Genomic DNA, 17,678 nt, shown 5'->3' on the forward strand with positions numbered 1-17,678 from the left:
TTTGTGGATTTAAGATGTGTCTGTTGTATAAATAGCAGGGACACCCACGGCTGTAATTTCTAACTGCCAGGAGTGGGAGGACAGGGCTGGAAGGGAGGAGAGCAGTGGCTGGATGCATCTCTCCACCCAAATGGCAGACAGACCTCACCATCCCCTGTCCCTGCCAAACAGCTCATGAAGCTCTATTTTGGCACCTAGGTAAAGGTCAATCTTTCCAAAATCATTCCCTTGGCATGACTGGCTCTTGAAGGCTCTTGAAGGATGATTTTTATACACATATGAAGGAAGAGAATATGCCCAAAGCAAAATTAGGATATAGACAAGTGAACTGTGAAACTGAAGGCCTATGGTACCTTTATGATGTCTCAAACTCCATTAACAAGTTGATTTCTTTTCCAGAAGGGTTCAATCCTGTTTCATACTTAGGGAAAGGGACAGGGGGGGAGAGCTTACCTTCCTAAAACCTGAAATTTACCCTCCCGAAGTCCTTAACATCAGGTTTCCTTGAGAAACCCCTCTGTTGTTCCCCTGACAGGAAACAAGGGCAGGCAAGATCTTCCACTTCTCTAGCACAGGTGGATAAATTAGTGCCCAGGTGCCTAGAAGTGCAATTATCACAAATTTAGTGAGCTTTGGGACTTAAAAGTGTTAAATTTGATTCTGCCTAATTTTGATAGACCATGTGTATGCAGGGATATACTCATCCTGTCCAGAAAAAACAAAGCCAGGAGCACATGAGGACAACGCAGCCTTAGCACACCCATGGCAGGCAAAATTAGTGGGTGGTGCACAACATTAATTCAGCTCCTCACCCATGTGTGCCAGGATGCTGCCTTTAATTAAATTAGCATAAGCTATCTCTTTGACATTCTGATTTAATATTATAGACTCAAGGTTTTATCCCAGTAAATGCATAAAATGTGAATGCATCCCAGGGTCATTTTTTCGTGTTTCTCTATACGTTCACTGTTTTTATTTTCTTAATGACCCAGTTTGTCTTTGCCAGCTGGAACGTGTGTGTTACAGACCAAGCCAAGGTTTGGTCCTCAGAAGTGGAGGGCAAATCACTACAGTGGTTCTTTACTGCAGCCAGGGTGGAGGGGGACCCCAGTGGGATGGAAGAGACCTTCCCAATGGCTGCCACCTTCCCAAAAGTCATCCTGAGCCTGAGGAAGAAGCAGTAACTGAGACCAGTTTGTGCTGGGCTTGAATCTACTGCTGCCCCATTCACCAGGGAGAGCTCTCATAGGTCTCTTGACCATTCTCCAGCAAATTATGAGGGCTATGGAAAGGCTCCTCTTCCTGGGCTGTTTCCTCTCTTTTAGGAGTTTTGGCACTGTTGAGTCCTGTGAAAACGTCACAGATAGCTGAGAGTCATGATCAATATGCAATATACACGTCAGGGCTAGGTCACTCTGCCTTCCTCCTGCAAGGAGATCCCCCACACTCTGTTTGGGTAGGATTTCCTTCAGGCCCCTTGTGCAGGAAGTCTCTGACCACAGTGTCCCACCTGGCCAGGCTTATGTCCAGATCACTGCCCAGCACCCTCCTGGAAGGATTTCTGCCACCCAGGTGCCAACCCAAACCTCATCCTGGACCCTGCCTTGGCATCATCACTTTTCCTTCAGACTGTGCTCTCTCTCCCTGGGTGCTGGATGTTTGCTCTGGGGTGGTGAACCCAGGGGAACCAAGGAACCAAACTCTGCTTCTGCAGCGCATGATTGTTGCTTCCACACAGCCTTCACATTTGCATATTACTGAATTAATCACTTTAAATTAATGCTTGCTGGTTTTCTCATCTCAAGAAATGCACTGAATGCAAAACAGTGTCATCCTTACAGGGACTATTTCTAGCTCTACTGCAGATTAAAACTAAATTAGCTGATGTTTCAAAACTGGCAAAACCATGTATCTGCTGTGCAATCTGTAATGCTGGCAGACTGTTATTAATGGTGAGATGGCTTGTATTAAAAATTCTGTGTTTATGAAATGCACTTTTAAGTGCTTGGCTGTAGCAGCAGAACACTCCCTTGCTTTGTTCTTTAAAGGTAAAGGGAACCTGCTCTACTCAGGGTCATCATCAGGTAGGTTGTGACTCTGCTGCTTATCTGGTGCCATTGCATGTCTCCTCTTGATTCAGCAGCTGGAATTTTTCTGAATTTTTACAGTTTTCTCATCCCACTTTGGGAACTCTTTTCTCCTGCTGCAGGTCTAACTGTGTCCCCAGTGTTTCACCCTACAAAGGATATCTGAGCTGTGATAGAGTGATGTCCCTCTGCACACAGAGAACTGGATAAATGGAGCTGGAACACCTTCTAGGCAGCCTCCTCTATCCCAGTATTTGTATTTTTCTCTCGCAGAAAAGCCTCCTACTTTTTCAGGAGCTTTTGCATTTATCCAGATCTTGCACAGCAGCCTGCGATCACACACGTTGCATGATTAATTTCCTATCTTCAGGCTCAAGGAAAGGATGGGTGTCCCAAACGTTGTTAGGATGGCTTGCACTGCTCAGGAGGAAGAACACAGGCAGGAGAGGACAGCTGAGCCCTGCCCTGGAGCTCCAGAACAGGAGTGGCAGGACATAGCAGGCCACATTGATACAGCTGGGAATGCTCCTGGACAAGGCTGTTCCCTGGGGACAGCCCACTTTTGCACAGTGCCTACACCCTTTCCTACAGCGTTGAATTCACACTTTTTGTAAAATGGGACAGACAGGCACTGCAGCACCTTCCCCGAGACAGCAGCAGAGAGCTCAGGGTGCTCAGCTGGTGATTAAAGTGAGATCCATGCAATTTTACAGCCATGCCTGGTAGGATTCAAGGTTTATTTCTACTGAGAGCTGATACTTAAAAGCAGCAATAATTTATGGTTGTCAGCTTTTACTGCCAGTTACCATTCCTGCTCTCCACCCTGGTGTCAGGGCCCACACTGCTCCCTCTTTTATACTGGCACCTCCCTGGTGCTCAGCTGGGGCTGCTTGCAGAATCCAGAGCTGGTAAGAAATTATAGCCATTGCTGCGGGAGCAGGAGAGAGCATGCAAAAAAGCTGCCTCTACTGATATTTCAAAAAGAAAAATTGAGTCCCACTAAGCCTCCTTGTAGCTATACAGAACCTTTACTATAAAATGGGTTTGTAACTTTTGGTGGAAAGGCCCTGTGAGCAAAGGTGAGGGAGCTGGGATCTCTCCCTCAGGCTGCTCACGTTACCACAATGCTTCCAGAGGAGTTTTTGCAGATGTTGTATTTCAGCCTGGCTACATAAGGGACTAGTTGCCCCAAAATAACCACAGTCTCACCTGTTGGTACCTGCCCAGGTAAAGGTTTGTGTTGCTGACTCTCTGATTATTTTGGGCCAAGCACAAGCTCATGGTGATATGGAAACACAAAACTTTGCTCGTGTGGTAATAATAAAACCAGTGTTCTTTTCTTAAAAAGTGCACTTGTAGAGGGGCTATTTTGTAAGCAATGCCCAGACACCTGCCTCCCATCACCTCCACTCTGCAGCAGAAGCAAAGCAAACCGCAGGAGACATCTCCATCCCATCCCCTGCACTGCCAGGTGCACAAGTGGCCTTCAGCAAGGGAAATGCAGAAGCACCAACGCCCAGGGTTATTTGTGTTCCCAAGCAGAAAGATTTGGCCTTAACCCAAGGACAGTAACAGCACCTGCTGCCTCTGCCCCAGGTGGGGAGCCCTTTCAAGCTGCCTTGCCATAACCTCAGCAAGAGGCTGGGCAGAACACAGAACACAGCTCAGCTGTGGGCAGCAGGGGTGGGAGGCACACGGGTCTGTGCTGGCACGGGCTGCTGCCTGCCCACAGACCCCACAGCAGCTCTCAGCACCAGCAGGGATGCCCAAAGAGCAGGCACGGGCAGCCAGCTCCTCACCTGTGAGCTGCCCCTTGTGCAAACACAAGGTCATAGCCCTGACAGGATGAACCCACACTTGGATGTCTCAGCTCATACTCCTCTTTCTCAGAAGCACTGAGCAATCATTCCAGCAGATTTTCAGCAAAATGTTTTACTTCAGGGGATTTTTTTTTTTTTTATGCTTTTGTGTTTCTTATCTGAAAAGTTCAAGTTCTTCAAAATTCACCCTGCACAGGAGTTTAGGGCCAGGTTTCATCAGGTTTATGTCAAAAAATATTTTGACACTGTTTCAAAATATGTCAGACTATCCTGTTCCAACAAATTCTAAGTGGAAAAGCTCTAACTAATATTTTTTCTACTGCTTTGAAAACTAATCCAATCTTTTCAGTTTAGTTAGAATAGCCAGTATTTACAAAACATCTCTATAATAATAAAAATTAAAATATTTGATGGATGTGACTCTTTCAGCTCAACAATTTTTCCATGGTTTATTGTAAACAAAATTTTTCATGATCTTATCATCTCATCCCAGAACAGGACAGACCTATAAAATATTTTCAAAAGGCAGAAAAAAAGAAAGATTTTCTGTTTGTCCCTTGTTTTGACCAAGTCTAAAATTGCTGCACTGTTGAGTTCCCATAGGCATTCAGCCTCCTGAAGGGAGAAAGGGAATGCCAATTTCATGGTTGGCTTTACTTAATGAAATAAAAATATTCTTGCCCAAATATTGTGCAAATAAGGCAGAATTGCTCCCAGATCCTGCCCTGATCAAGCTGCACTCAGACATAGGTGATCTGATTATCCTCATTTGAGCAAACTGTTGAGCCCCAGCAGGAAGATAGGCTGTTAACAAGTCAGGTATTTACAGCACAGATGTCAACAATTTGGAGTATTAATCACAACACATTTCAATTTGTCCTCAGCTCAGACAAGGGAGCTGCCTGTGCAGCATGGGTGTGTATGGAACTGGTCTGGGTCTATCTAATATCATTATATATATCCTTGGTTTTGTACTAAAAAAGAAATAATCTCCAGCCAACAAGTGCTGGATTAGCCCATCCCCAGCCAAGGCCATCTCCTGTATATCTACTGAGGCTGAGCTCTGTGTGGGCTCAGAATAGCCTTGGGTGGGGATGAGAAAGATTTGCTTTTTCTGACTAATGGCATGGCATGGCATACATTTTGCTTACAAAAGGCCTCTCAGATACGAAATTTCACAAATACTATGAAAAGTTTTTTTCTGAATGCCCAGAGACAGTGCACAAGCTAAAGCTATAGCACTGAGATGATAAAAGCACACCCTGAAGGAATGAATAATTGAAGCCCAGCCCTAAATATTAATAGAATACAAGGAGAGCAGGACACATTCCTCAACTTTGCACTTACTGAGCTGCCTGTTTGGATTTGAAACACAGATATTCTCACAACCACTCTAAGCTCCTTAAATCCCCCCCGGAAGACCACAGTGCTCCAAGCTAATGCTACATTTGTCTGAAACTCCCCAGCTCGTTTTGTATTCAGACCTCAAGAGGAATGTGGTAGTGTTTATTGGAAGATGTATTCCAGAAGCAGATGGAAGCAAAGGGCACTGTCTGCTCCCACAGAGGGGAGAGCAGCATTTGTGCAGGAGAGAGGATGCCCAGAGGGACAACCTGCAGTGAGTGGGGACCTCCTCCAGCTCCAGAGATGCCCAGCCAGGGAAGCCTCACAGGATGCTGGGGTGACAGGGGGATACCAAAGGGACACAGCAGGCACCGTTCAGCTGGGTAATGTTCTAGTCTGGGAGATGTTTACAGCATGCTGGCCCCAGCCTGGTTTTTAAACAGGATCAGCCCAATGCAGATTGGTGCATGGCAGTCACAGGCTCTGAGTGCTGCAAGAAAGGGCTCACAGCCAAGCACACACATAGGAGGCCATCCACCTTCAGGCTCTGTGGGCAAAACCCTGCCCTGACACCAGGCACCAGAATGAGCCATCCATCCCCAGGGACAAGCAAAATGGACAGAAATTGATTTTTTTTGAAATTCAAATGCCATCTGAGAATGGAGGTTGCTGCACATACGGTGTCTCATGGGAGCAGGGCAACACTTCTTCAGCAGCCCGTGGCAGTGGGCAGCCCTGATGAACCAATTCCCCTACAACCTTCACAAGCCCTCAGGCCAGTAAAACACAAGCAGTTTAAATTAAATTTTAAAAGCCACATTTCTCTGATGTCTGCTGGCATAAAAATAGCCTTAAGTGCCTTCTGGCTGTAAATCAGAGCCATTTTAGGCATCAGAGCAGCCACACTCTCTGACCACCTCACACAAAACTGGAGTGGGAACTCCCATCCCGGTGGCTTAAATCAGGGGAAAACTCCTGAAAGGTTTGATACGGTGATGGGACAACCAGGGAACTGGCAGGACAACTTGGGACAGCCAGGGAACTAGCAGGGTAACTTGGAACAGGCAGGATAACTTGGGACAGCCAGGGAACTGGCAGGACAACTTGGGACAGCCAGGGAACTGGCAGGGTAACTTGGCATACCCAGATGTCCAGGTTGGATGTGCCAAACCAGCCCACCCCACTGTCTGCATGGAGCTGCCCCAGGGCTGCCAGCCCCCTCCTCCTCCTGCAGCAACTCAGAGGAACCCTAAGAAACAGGAGGGGGGTTTATGGGGTCAGAGAGCACCACAGCCCCGCTTCTTCACCGTGTGAATCCCCATCAGACAGACATCACTCTGCTGCCTCGTGGAAGCAAACACATCTGTGGGCATCTGCCACTTCTCAAATTTAGAACAATTTTTAACAAGCTGGAAGCAACAAAATAAACAACACTTGATCTGCAAGCTCCCAGCTCTTGACAGCGTCCCCAGAGGTGGTGGAAAGCCGAGGAGATAGCTCCTTGCTTTAATTGGTACATTAAAATTCTTCCAGGCCACTACACAACTGTTAATAGGCAACTTAATTAAGCACTAACACAGTTCATATTTCTACCCTCCAGGGGTTCTTGTTTCATTTTTTTTTCTTATTACATCCAAAGCCATGGGGATTTTCATCCTAATCATGTAAAACAAGCTGAGGGCAGTGACACCATGCAAGTTATTTAACTCCTGATCTCCAGACACCATTGCCAGATGTCCAGGCCTGCGGTTTCTTCTACAAAAACAAGCCAGAGGACTCCAAGAACAAGGTGTGAATTGCTACAAGTCAACAAAAATAAATATCAACAATCCTTAGCACAAGAAGCCAAGTCGCCCCACTGAGTGCCAGAAGGAAATGGTGTCGGGCAAAGACAGGGCCTCTGCAGGCATCAAGTGACAAAAGCAGGTGGGGTTTTGTCCATTGCCTGAATGAGCACAGGGCCTTATTCAGCTTAACATGGATATCTTCCAAAATGCTCCATGCTGCCTCTGCCTCATACCACCCAAAGGAGACTCCTGAGGAGCAGAAGTGGCAAAGATCTCTGGATCCCCAGGAGAGCTCTGATATTCAGCTGCTCCCACCACCGGGCTCCCACTGCCGCCTGCTGAAGCAAGCACAGGGACAAGCACCAACGCCCCACAACACACCCCAGCCCTGCAGTGGTTCTGCACAACCATTTCCTGTGCGCAGCCTGCATGTCAGACTGGTTTGATGGATTTGCTGAGGAGGCCCTCAGCGACCATGTTCTCAAAATTTTTCTTCTAACACTGTAAATCAAAACCTGCTCCAACAGCTGTTGTGGGAGGTGACCAGCTTAATAGTCATGCAAACAATAGTGGGGTTTTGATTATAGGTGAGTTATGAGCCATTTAGGTTAAAAAACAACTGAATTTTACTGCTAGCAAGCACACTTAAGGTAATACACACAGATTGAGGGAGAAGGTGTGACTGGAAAAGCCAAGCAGCCACCTGGCCTGTGGAGGCAAGGAGCACATGTTCCTGGTAACACATGAATATTAATCCCTCTGCTCAAGGAGAAATGGTTTATATGCCTCAAAAGCCTTGTACACCAACAGGCACATTGCCAATGTGTGCATCATGATTTGTGATGGAGCTGTGGAGCTGAGGTGGGTTTTCCTTCATTGGCAAATAAGGTCTGTCTCCTGCTATAACATTTTTAGTCCAAGGGAACAAAGAATTCCAGAGCCCCTGAATGCAGCAGTAGTGTAATTAGAAATTACTAGCACAAACATTAACAAACAGCTGGGAAGAGGACAGAGAGGGCAATGCTCTGGTGACATAAAGTGGGGTGGCCACATGGACCTTGAGTATGTTTTGCCTTTGCTGAGGTCATGTCCCGAGGATAGAAACAGGATCTTATGGTGGGGGTGAGGTACAACCACCAAGCTCCTGGGGTGGTGCAGGGATAGGACTGGATGGGCTAAACCCACATGCACTCCTGTAGGAGATGCTATCTCACAGCACAGAAATGTGCTTTGCAGCGTGATCTAAAGCTACAACATGCCCACTAGGTTAAAAGTACTGCAAAACAAAATTATTTGAAAGTAGACCATTAAGTATGTTGTTATTGAAAATGCCCTTTCCTTCCTTCCTTCCTGCTTTCCCACAACAACAAAAGCCTCTATAGAGATTTTTTTTCCAGAATTATTTTTTTTATTTGAAGAACATCTTTTTGTGGCTATTTCTGTGGATGGTTCATACAAAAATAAAACCTAAACCTGGCATTGGTTTCCATTCAATTTTTCCCTTGCTCCTCTCTTCCTTAACTTTTTCCTTCCACCAGGAGAGGGGAAGGGAGAGACCACTCAGGGAAAGCAGGAACTAATAGAATAAATCAAAACCTCATAAAAGGAAAAGATAATCCAAGTTTAATTTCCAATGGAAACCTAAAGCTCAGACAGGATAAAAAACATAGTTGAGTTTTCCAGGAGTGAATAGGGAGGGAGATAAACACCTTAGTTAGGAATGTGTGTCAGCACCCCTGCCCTACAAAGCACCGTGTGCCCCTGCTGAGGTGGGGGGGAAGAGGAAAATAAGACTATGCACACAAACATTTCCATTTGCTCAGAAAATTTCTTTCAAACGTCAGGAATTTGATTTGCTGTTACCCGCTTGCCCCTTTATTCTGGGATACCGAACTGAGTTTTGATCTTGCAGCGAGCGCGGCCATGCCCGAGGAAACCGCTCGGCCCGCACTACCCCGCTCGGCCACCGGGTGTCGCTGCGCCCGGCCGCGCTGACCCCGCCGCGGCGCTCGGCCTCCGTCCACTGCGGGCATATTTATTTATTTTAACTTACTAATTACTCTGTGTCCAGGAAGAGATGCGGTCCCATGATACTGCCCACGCATCCTGAACTGCCATGGGCTATACAAGCACTCAGTAAGACATAACAATAGACAGAAGTACTGGTCCGGGCACTCTGCACACACAGAACTTCTGGTGAGTGACTCCATATCCTTCCAGGACCTGTCACAAATCAGAACTGAGTGCTCCTGCCAGCTCTCTCCATATCCTCTGCCCAGCACCTGGCACCAGGCAGTCCTAAACATATTTGTTCCCTGTCTGAGGTAGATGCACACATAAGGGTGGAAAGATGAGGTTCCTGTCCTTCTTCAAGCTGCCAAACCCAACATATCACTGACGGCAAGAGACGACAGATGGAGCAAACAGCAGATTGGAATCTTTTATTCAGTAATCAGTCCTGCTGTGTGGGTAACATCTTAGCAACTGGAACCTAAGTATGCAAAAATACTGAGTTTTCACAGTGAAAAACCAGACAGTATAAAATATTCCAGTATTGCCTCTTAGAACCATTATTGAAATAAGACCTGTGTTTCAAAGGCAACGTGCTTATTTCTTGTTTGTTTTCTATGCTCAACCCCTCCCCCCAAAACACTTAATCAGACAGTAACCCTCCTCAGCCCCACATTACCCGCACCTGCCGTGGGGCAAGAAACCCTACATGAAATCCCTTCCTGATTTCCAAATGCTGATTGAAGAACGTCCTCCCAGTGGTGCCGAGCTCCAGGAAGACGCAGGTGATCGGAACACGGAGCTCTGCTGATGTTCTGCACACCTCAGGCAGTGCTGCTGCTGCTACTGAACTCGGGCCAGAGGCTCCGTCTCCCGCAGGAGCCACCGAAGAGCTTCGTGCCGGCCTTGCCTCTCCAACTCTGCTCCAACCACTTCCCTGCACTTCTGATGGTACTCGTTCACCCAGTTACACTGGAGAAAGGGAGGGGTAAGACACTGAGCATCAACACAGGAGAGAGTTTGTGACCTTACAAGTTATGTACAGCCAAAAACATTTGTAGGCCTTCTGCTCTTTGGGTCTGAGCTGTTAGGCTGGGCTGGAATCCTGTCCTGAAGAGACAGATCTCTATTATATGGAAGTTACTTGTAAATTTGATGAGGGTGGGAACTGAAGGAATTCATCATGTATTTTCAGAGGAGCCAAGAATCATTTCAGCTGACAAGTCAAGTCTCTGCAAATCACTTCCTCCAGTGAGTCTGAACAGCTATCTTGGCAAAGTTTAATAAATAGCTTTGCAAAATTATAACTGGACAATGCACTCCTGAGGCACAAGCTGCCCTATCGATCTGAACAGGTAACCCTAGGGCACATCTTCGTACCTTCACAACCCTATTCAGCAAATGGAAATGCAAAACTGGGTTATCATTCCAAAAAGGAGGATGTGCTGAGGTAAAATAAGGAGTATAGTAGAAAAACAGGATGAAATATGCCATGGAGAAGGTAGTGGGAGACTTAAACAGAAAGCTTAGAGTAAGAAGCTCTTCAGGAAATAAACGCTGCTGAGCAGGTATTAGAGAAGTCTGCTCAGAGTTCATGTGTACTGAGCAATGGGGTGTGCCTGAATGGGACTGGTCACAAGCAGACACAGACATCAAGACAGGACAGTCGTCACTTTTGTCCTTGGGGAGACAGCATGGTAAGACAGACATTTGCCAGAAGCAAATCAAGGCAGGAGGAGGAAAAGAGATGAGAACAGCAAGAATCATATTAAGGGAACTACCAAAACAACATAATTGGTGGGATCCTCACTGTCCGTGTCATTTAACATAGATTGGAAGGACATCTGAAAAGCTTGTTTAGTTCACCAACCCACTTCAAAGCGGGTCAAGCTTAAAAATAAGTCAGAGTGCTCAGGATTGCTCCCTGGATCTCTGAAAAGGAACAATGGCCAGTGGTTCTAGCAAACAGAACAAAATAAGCTGGTTCTAGTGCAAAGAAGGCAATGCAAACCTGTTTTACTTACCTCCTTTTCCGTCAGCAAATTAACATCAATCATTTTCGTCTGGATTGGAACCAGGGTTAAGGGTTCAAAGGTCAGGCTGCCTCTGTTTTTGAAATTGTACTGGAGCAGGAAGACAGAGATTGTACAATTTTAGAAATAGCTCCACCCCAATTACACTTACTCCTTGGTTATGTCATCACTACAGAATAACCAAGGTAACATTCAGATGAGAGAGTAGAAACTTACAGCAACATTTTTCTTACAGCTCAAGCAAAGAATCTCAATATAAACCTTAGTTACTTCTTTCAATGGTTCCTCTCTAAAGGTCAAAATTGTACAGGACTTCAGCTTGATGACTATATGATCATTTTCAGTCTGGCATTTCTAAAAGCATAACCCAGCCAGACTGGCAACTACAATGTCAAAATCTGCCTGCAGTTTTGTTTCTACTGCCACTGATGGCTCCCTACCAGAGAGGAAAATCCCAATTTGAGATTAACCAGCTCTACAGCAATGACTCCAAGGGGCTGAATAAAGTTGCTTCAACATACAGACAGAAAACAATTTAAAACAACTCTCACACACATTTCAACCCATGGAAACTCTGCAGAAGCAAAACTGTCTTCTGTGTTCCCATTATCAAGGGAGACTTAAAACCAGTGCTCATCAATAATGAGACGTGGACACCAGGAATCTTGAGTAGGATTTAACTGTCTGCAGCATGGTCCCACATCAAGTTCCAGTACTTTAATTTTTATAGCCAGCAAGTCATGGAGAAAGGTGCATCTTGAGCAGGTCATTCACCTTGGTTTCAGCAGGGATGACAAGGACAACGTTTTCTATTCGGATCCCAAAGGACCCATCTTCATAATAGCCAGGCTCTGCAGAAACAGACAGTAATTAAGTAAGCCACATTGCTGCACTCTGCAAGTACTTATTCCCTATGGCCAAACTTCCCCTCTATGTCTTTAGTCCACTGAAGTCACTAAGCAATCTTGACATCAGGCAACCACAGAGGCAAACAAATTTCTGACGCTACTAAATCTGCACAAAAGCCCCGAGCAAGGTGACAGCAAAAGTTCTCAAAGAGAGAAGAAACTAGACAGACAGCCCTCAAGCTTCAGAATCTCCTTGGAATTCAAGAGAGCATAGAATACTTGTGTTCAAATACCAGAAACTCTGAAAACACCAATGTCTTCATGAAGAACAGGTGGGTAACCCCTTCCCCAAAGCACTCTTTTAGTGTTTCTCTGACTTCCTGAGAGGACTTTGCAGCCCTGAAGGGATGTAAGTCTCAGCAAACCCCAGCAGGCTGTTAATTTACTACTGGAAGAATAAGGCATGCAAAGATTTAACAGCTGCCTCAAATAGCCCATAGCAAAGACAGGATTAGCTCCTGAAAGCTTGGTGTCCACCTTGTACTGCAGCCAGTTCTTCCACAGTATGCCAGAGCCAGCTGGTCAGCACAGCTCTTCTGAGGCCTGTGCTGCAGAGAGCAGGAAGCAGTCCTGCAGCACCCCACTGCAAAGGTGCTTCATGGAAGGTGAAAAGCTAATGTGAGGGTCTTTACCCAGGGAGCTTAAATGACAACTAAAACAGCAAGCTGAGGAGGCAGGCCCAGAGCTTTTGATGCAGCCTTTTCTTGACATCACTGTCACATTTATCTTAAAGAGCTTGGTCCCTCCCCAGTGACCAGAGAGAATCACCAGTGATAAATACCATCAGAGACAATCATGCCAGCCTCCAAGGGCTCGTCTGCAAAGGTTTTGTAGCTAATGCCACAAGGACCCTCGTGTACATTTAGGAAAGAGCCAACTCCATGTCCTGTCCCATGCAGGTAATCCAAGCCACAGTCCCACAAGGCAGAGCGGGCAAAGGAGTCTAGAAGGTGACCTGCAGACAGACAAGGAGAAAGAATTTAATCAAGTCAGGCTCCCTCAGAGACACTGATAATCACACTGATGGTTCAAAAAAAAAAAAAAAAAACCCACAAAAAACCCCCAAAAAATTTACCACCACCCCCTCAAAAAGCCTCATCACCAACAAAGCAAGCAAATCATTGGATGGCTACAAGTTACAGGGCAGATTTGGCAATTCTGACATTCAATCCATTTCTCATCTAAAGAACCCTTCTCTCTTCCGTTATACAGATCTTCAAGAGATGGTTACATTGCACTGCTGCTTGTTCTACTGACATTTTCAGGAAATGGTTAAAAGTCCCACAGAGAATTCAGTACCTGTTTTAAAAGGAGCTGCACTTATTGAACTGAAAATAGGAGACCTGCCAATTGTATTTGGTGGACTAATCAGCCAGTCTTTTTTGCCTGGAAGGTAATTCATTTCACACAGTTTCAACCAGGGGGCAAAGAATTTCTGTTGCCTGCATGCCAACACCAAGCCCATGTATACAAGTTCAAATACCCTTCAATTTCAGTTTGGGTTTCTTACAGCACTGTGCAGTTGCTTTTAACTTTCCTAAACAAGAATGCAAACTGAAGAAATCTCTAAAAAGAGCTGGTTTTGTGTAAGGTGTGACCAGGGAGAAAATTATTCTGTAACAAATTCACCAGAGGTAGATGATACATCCCAATTTCTCCTGCACAAAATAAAATTAGCTCCTTTGTGTGTCATATTCCCATGTATTTTCCCACTGATACAAGAGATTCCACAGTAATTGGAAGAGAATTAGCCAGTCCTTATGAACCTGGAAAGTGATCTCTCACTTTGATAGGGCCATTAGTAAAGAATAAAGACAACCTCCAAGTACATGTGTTAGAGTGCCACTGACTGATGAACATCACTATCACCCTAGAGCCAGAGCACTTCCAAAATCCTTCAGGCTGCCCACCTCAGAATTTTCAGCACTGGTTGAAGCTGAGAGAAAAGGCATCAGTAATCCAGAATCCAAGCTCTTGTGATGGAAACAGACAGTAATATCAACATCTGTCCAATCTGCCTAGACCTGTCAGTCATAACAGTGTCCTCACACCACTTAATGGTTCTTCAGAGGTCAAAACACTCCAGCTCACCAACCCACCTTTGGTTCCATTTGGGAAGATGGCAGCACTCACAGCTATATGTCCCTTCAGGACATATGTGAAGCATTCCTGTCAAAGAAATGTGTGCCATAAGTAAAGAGGAAAAGGAAAAGCTTTGTACTCCCCAAGAAGGGAAAGAGAGGATGCACCTTGTAGCCAACTGCAAAGGATATGGAAAAGCTTGCTCATGCTCTCTGTCTGGTAATGCCAAAGGCAACCATGAGCAGAAGGAGTTTGCATCACTCTGAAGACCCCTCTCCAGTAATTACAGAGAGACTATCACAAACTCAGACTGCAGGTTTAGCAGCAGCATTCACCTGGTCGACATGACTGATTTTCTTTGTGGCTGTACTTTTACTTCCTGGGCATACCCTACAGCACATTTTTGTCACTAAATTAATGAAATTAAATTAATTTTATATAAGACTAATAAAAAATTAAAGAAGCAATTTAAAATAAACAAAATTACATTGTTAAATTTCCAACACAGATCTTTTCAGGTAAGCCTGAGATTGATTTTTTGTATCATACACTAGGGCACAATCTGACTGGAGCCTTGCAGCAGACACTGAGCTTTGCATCAAATTAGACTCCCTGGCTCCCTTATTGGATAAATCAGTAATGTTCATCCACAGTCTGCTGACTTTCTTATTTCTTAGAGGAAACAAGTCATTTTGCAGATGAGAGCTGTGCATTTTAAGATAGAAAGGTGTCAATTCTCTAAAACAGTTTATATTTAGGAAGTCTGAAGTATGATAGTCTCCTTTTCAGTCCTTGTCCAAATGCTGCCACATACTGGTAAATAAATGGTAACTCCATAGAGAACTTTGACTACATAGCAATAGAGAACATTCCTAATTTAGGTATCTCTAATAATAAGGGTCAGATCATAAACCACACTGTGATCCCAACTTACCTTTTCATAGGCGGATGGTGTGCCAAAATGCATTGTCCTGGTCACATCTGTTGTACCATCCCTTCAGAGGCAAACAAAGATGCAGGAACCAAAAGGACGGGGGAAAAAGAAATATCAAAGTGAGAGTGCACAGGAAACCCAGTCACACTGCAGCAAACCAACCAAGATCATAAATGGATAAAGTCATCTGCTCTGTGCTACACAAGGCTGATGATGTAACTGCTCCTAATCTCAAAAATTCCTGGACACAATACCACAGATGTAGCAATAATGATTTACAATTCACACCGTTATCTTTCAATCACAGGCATCCCAAAGCTCTTCCCAAATTAGAATCTAAATTTCTCATAAAAACGATGCTAATTTGAGATTTAGCAACAGGCACATGTCCACTGAGAACAGGCCAAATTTATCCTATTTGTATGGAAGGCAATTCACTAACAGCTTTAAAACACACACTCTTGCAAAAATGACAGCTATCAGCTCAGAAAAGGGAAGTGTAAGGGAGGATAGTATCCCTTTCATCTGCAGAATGTCTTTTGCTAAGATTTCTGCAAATCATCCTGCATTTGGATAGGGGTTAATCTAATACATCAGAAACTGGCCCTAAGTTCCTTCTGCAAATAGCATTTTGAGCCTGCTGTCAAAAACACAGTGCAGTGGCTCTTGACATAACGAGTTCCCTTTGAAACACTCACTCCTGTCCCTGTGCTCTTCCCCAGTGCACACAGGCCGTGGGCACAAAGAGCTCACGGTTTAACTTCTCAGCGGGGACGAGCAAAGCATCCCTGTCACAATGCCGTGGTAAGTGCCATTGATGTCCAGCTTACATTGTATCCAAAGGGTTGCTTTTCATAGTGGCACTAAGGAAATCCTTAATTAGGCCATCAGAGGGGAGGAAAAAAGATCTCCTTGTAAAAATCTTATCAAAGGACGTCTGTATGGTTCTTTTTCAAAGCTCTTCCTGACTGACATAACAAAAAGGCACGGCTCTAAAGACAAAGCCCATCTCAAAGGAGCAGCCAGGCTTGTCCTGCATCTTCCTGAACAAGCCACTTCTCATCTATTTACACTGTTAAAAACATAATTTCTTTCATTTTCCATGGAGTCAAGAGTTCCACAGTAAAGGAACTGAGGCCACTGAATGGCACCATCAAAACAGCATTGAGTGAGTTTTCAGACATGATGCCTTCCCTAAAACATACCCAAGACCCAAGTGGCCACTGGGATGAGGAACCCTGACCCTGAGTCTCTCTGAAAAGGCAGAGAGCACAACAGGGTGCCTGCTTCTTTGCCCCACCTTGTCCTGACCTCACCATCAGTCAAATCTGCCCCCAGGGCAGATCCTGGCAGGGTAGGTGGGTGCCTCGCCCAGCTGTGCAGGCTGCTGAGTAGGCAGCCCAAGGCTAAGCCAAGGCAGTCAGGCCTGCTCCCTGTTCCTGCAACTTAATACCGAAACCACCAGCTAAAGCACAGCTCCCATCACACTGGGGATGGATGGGACTCAGATGGGAACTTACTTCAACATCTTGTCCCTGACCCCAGCAAGGCCTGTCAGCAGCCCTGATCTACTCAGACCTCCACATCGCCTTGCTTGCCAAGGCAAATGTGAGCTGACCCTGCAGAGATCATGGAGAAAGAACACATGGCAATTCAGCACCATTTGTCCACTCACTTGTACTGTGCTCCTGAGTCCAGGAGGTAGATCTCATTCACTGACAGCGTTCTGTTGGTCTCAGGAACTGGCCTGTTCAGTTAAACACAAAGGTTTTTGTTCCACAGTTTTTAAGGTCACCAGCCTACAGCTGCAGTCCAGAAACCATACTAACTACAAGCTTGGATGTGTTGGCTCTGATTTCTTGTGGCAGTGATGGAAATCCCACACATGCTGAGCCAGAGGATCATACTGAGGAGAGGATTTGTACACAGCAAATGGCACTACAGTACAGAGCTTTGCTGCTTCCAGCAAAACCCTCAACATCTGTTTCTGGATGTATTTCAGAACAGTTGTGGCACTTTATACTGATCCTTCCCAGACTTCCAGCCCCGAAATAGCCTTTTTCTATGGCCCTGAACAGATCAGCATTATAATACATGCATCCTGCCGGCAGGGAAAGATCTTTACTTAGTAAGGAGTAAAGAAAGAGGGGTAAGGAGTAAAGCAAGCAACATCTCCCTGGAGTACTCTGTTGTGATTCCATGAGGAAGTGATATAGTTCATTCCAACTATGTTTGCTAAAGGTTGAAAGGAGAAGCTGTATTTTTCTTACTTGTAGTGAATGATGGCTCCATTTGGACCTGTACTTGATATGGTAGCAAAACTCAATTCAACAAAGTCTTTCTGCTGACTGAAAGAAAACATTGTCATCACTACAGCACAAGAGAGAGGAGCACACCAAGCACCTAGGGCACCTGGAGTGCCCCTTCCTCAATTTCACATCACTTCAGCCTTCCCTTTGGCCTTAAAAGCCACCTGGACAAATAAATCTGGATAGAAGAAATGTACAATTTGAAGCCCTCTTCTCCCAGCCATGTGGAAACCTGTTTTCTAGATCTACTCTTTCCTTAGAAGAAGAAAATTCACTACCCAAATCATCCGGAAGAGACATGCTGAACAATTTCTACTTTGTTACTTATTTACTCAAAGGCATTTTAGAGTTCCTGATGATGTAC

At 45.2% G+C, this 17,678-nt stretch overlaps 1 protein-coding gene across 4 annotated transcripts in view; it reads right to left on the bottom strand.

The window, feature by feature from the left end:
• Positions 1 to 9,464: 9,464 nt before the first annotated feature.
• XPNPEP1 (X-prolyl aminopeptidase 1) overlaps positions 9,465 to 17,678 on the bottom strand; it is a 31,134-nt gene continuing 22,920 nt past the window's right edge. For all 4 annotated transcript variants that reach the window (XM_012574642.5, XM_072931241.1, XM_072931243.1 and 1 more), the window contains exons 14-21: positions 17,276 to 17,353; positions 16,681 to 16,752; positions 15,006 to 15,066; positions 14,089 to 14,158; positions 12,771 to 12,944; positions 11,856 to 11,932; positions 11,073 to 11,171; positions 9,465 to 10,020 (exon numbers count right to left, since the gene is read on the bottom strand). In XM_012574642.5, coding sequence (XP_012430096.4) covers positions 9,892 to 10,020; positions 11,073 to 11,171; positions 11,856 to 11,932; positions 12,771 to 12,944; positions 14,089 to 14,158; positions 15,006 to 15,066; positions 16,681 to 16,752; positions 17,276 to 17,353 — 760 coding nt within the window. In that variant the 3' untranslated portion in view covers positions 9,465 to 9,891. The remainder of the gene's footprint in view (positions 10,021 to 11,072; positions 11,172 to 11,855; positions 11,933 to 12,770; positions 12,945 to 14,088; positions 14,159 to 15,005; positions 15,067 to 16,680; positions 16,753 to 17,275; positions 17,354 to 17,678) is intronic.

Source organism: Taeniopygia guttata, chromosome 6, assembly GCF_048771995.1.
Source record: "Taeniopygia guttata chromosome 6, bTaeGut7.mat, whole genome shotgun sequence".
NCBI lineage: Eukaryota > Metazoa > Chordata > Aves > Passeriformes > Estrildidae > Taeniopygia > Taeniopygia guttata.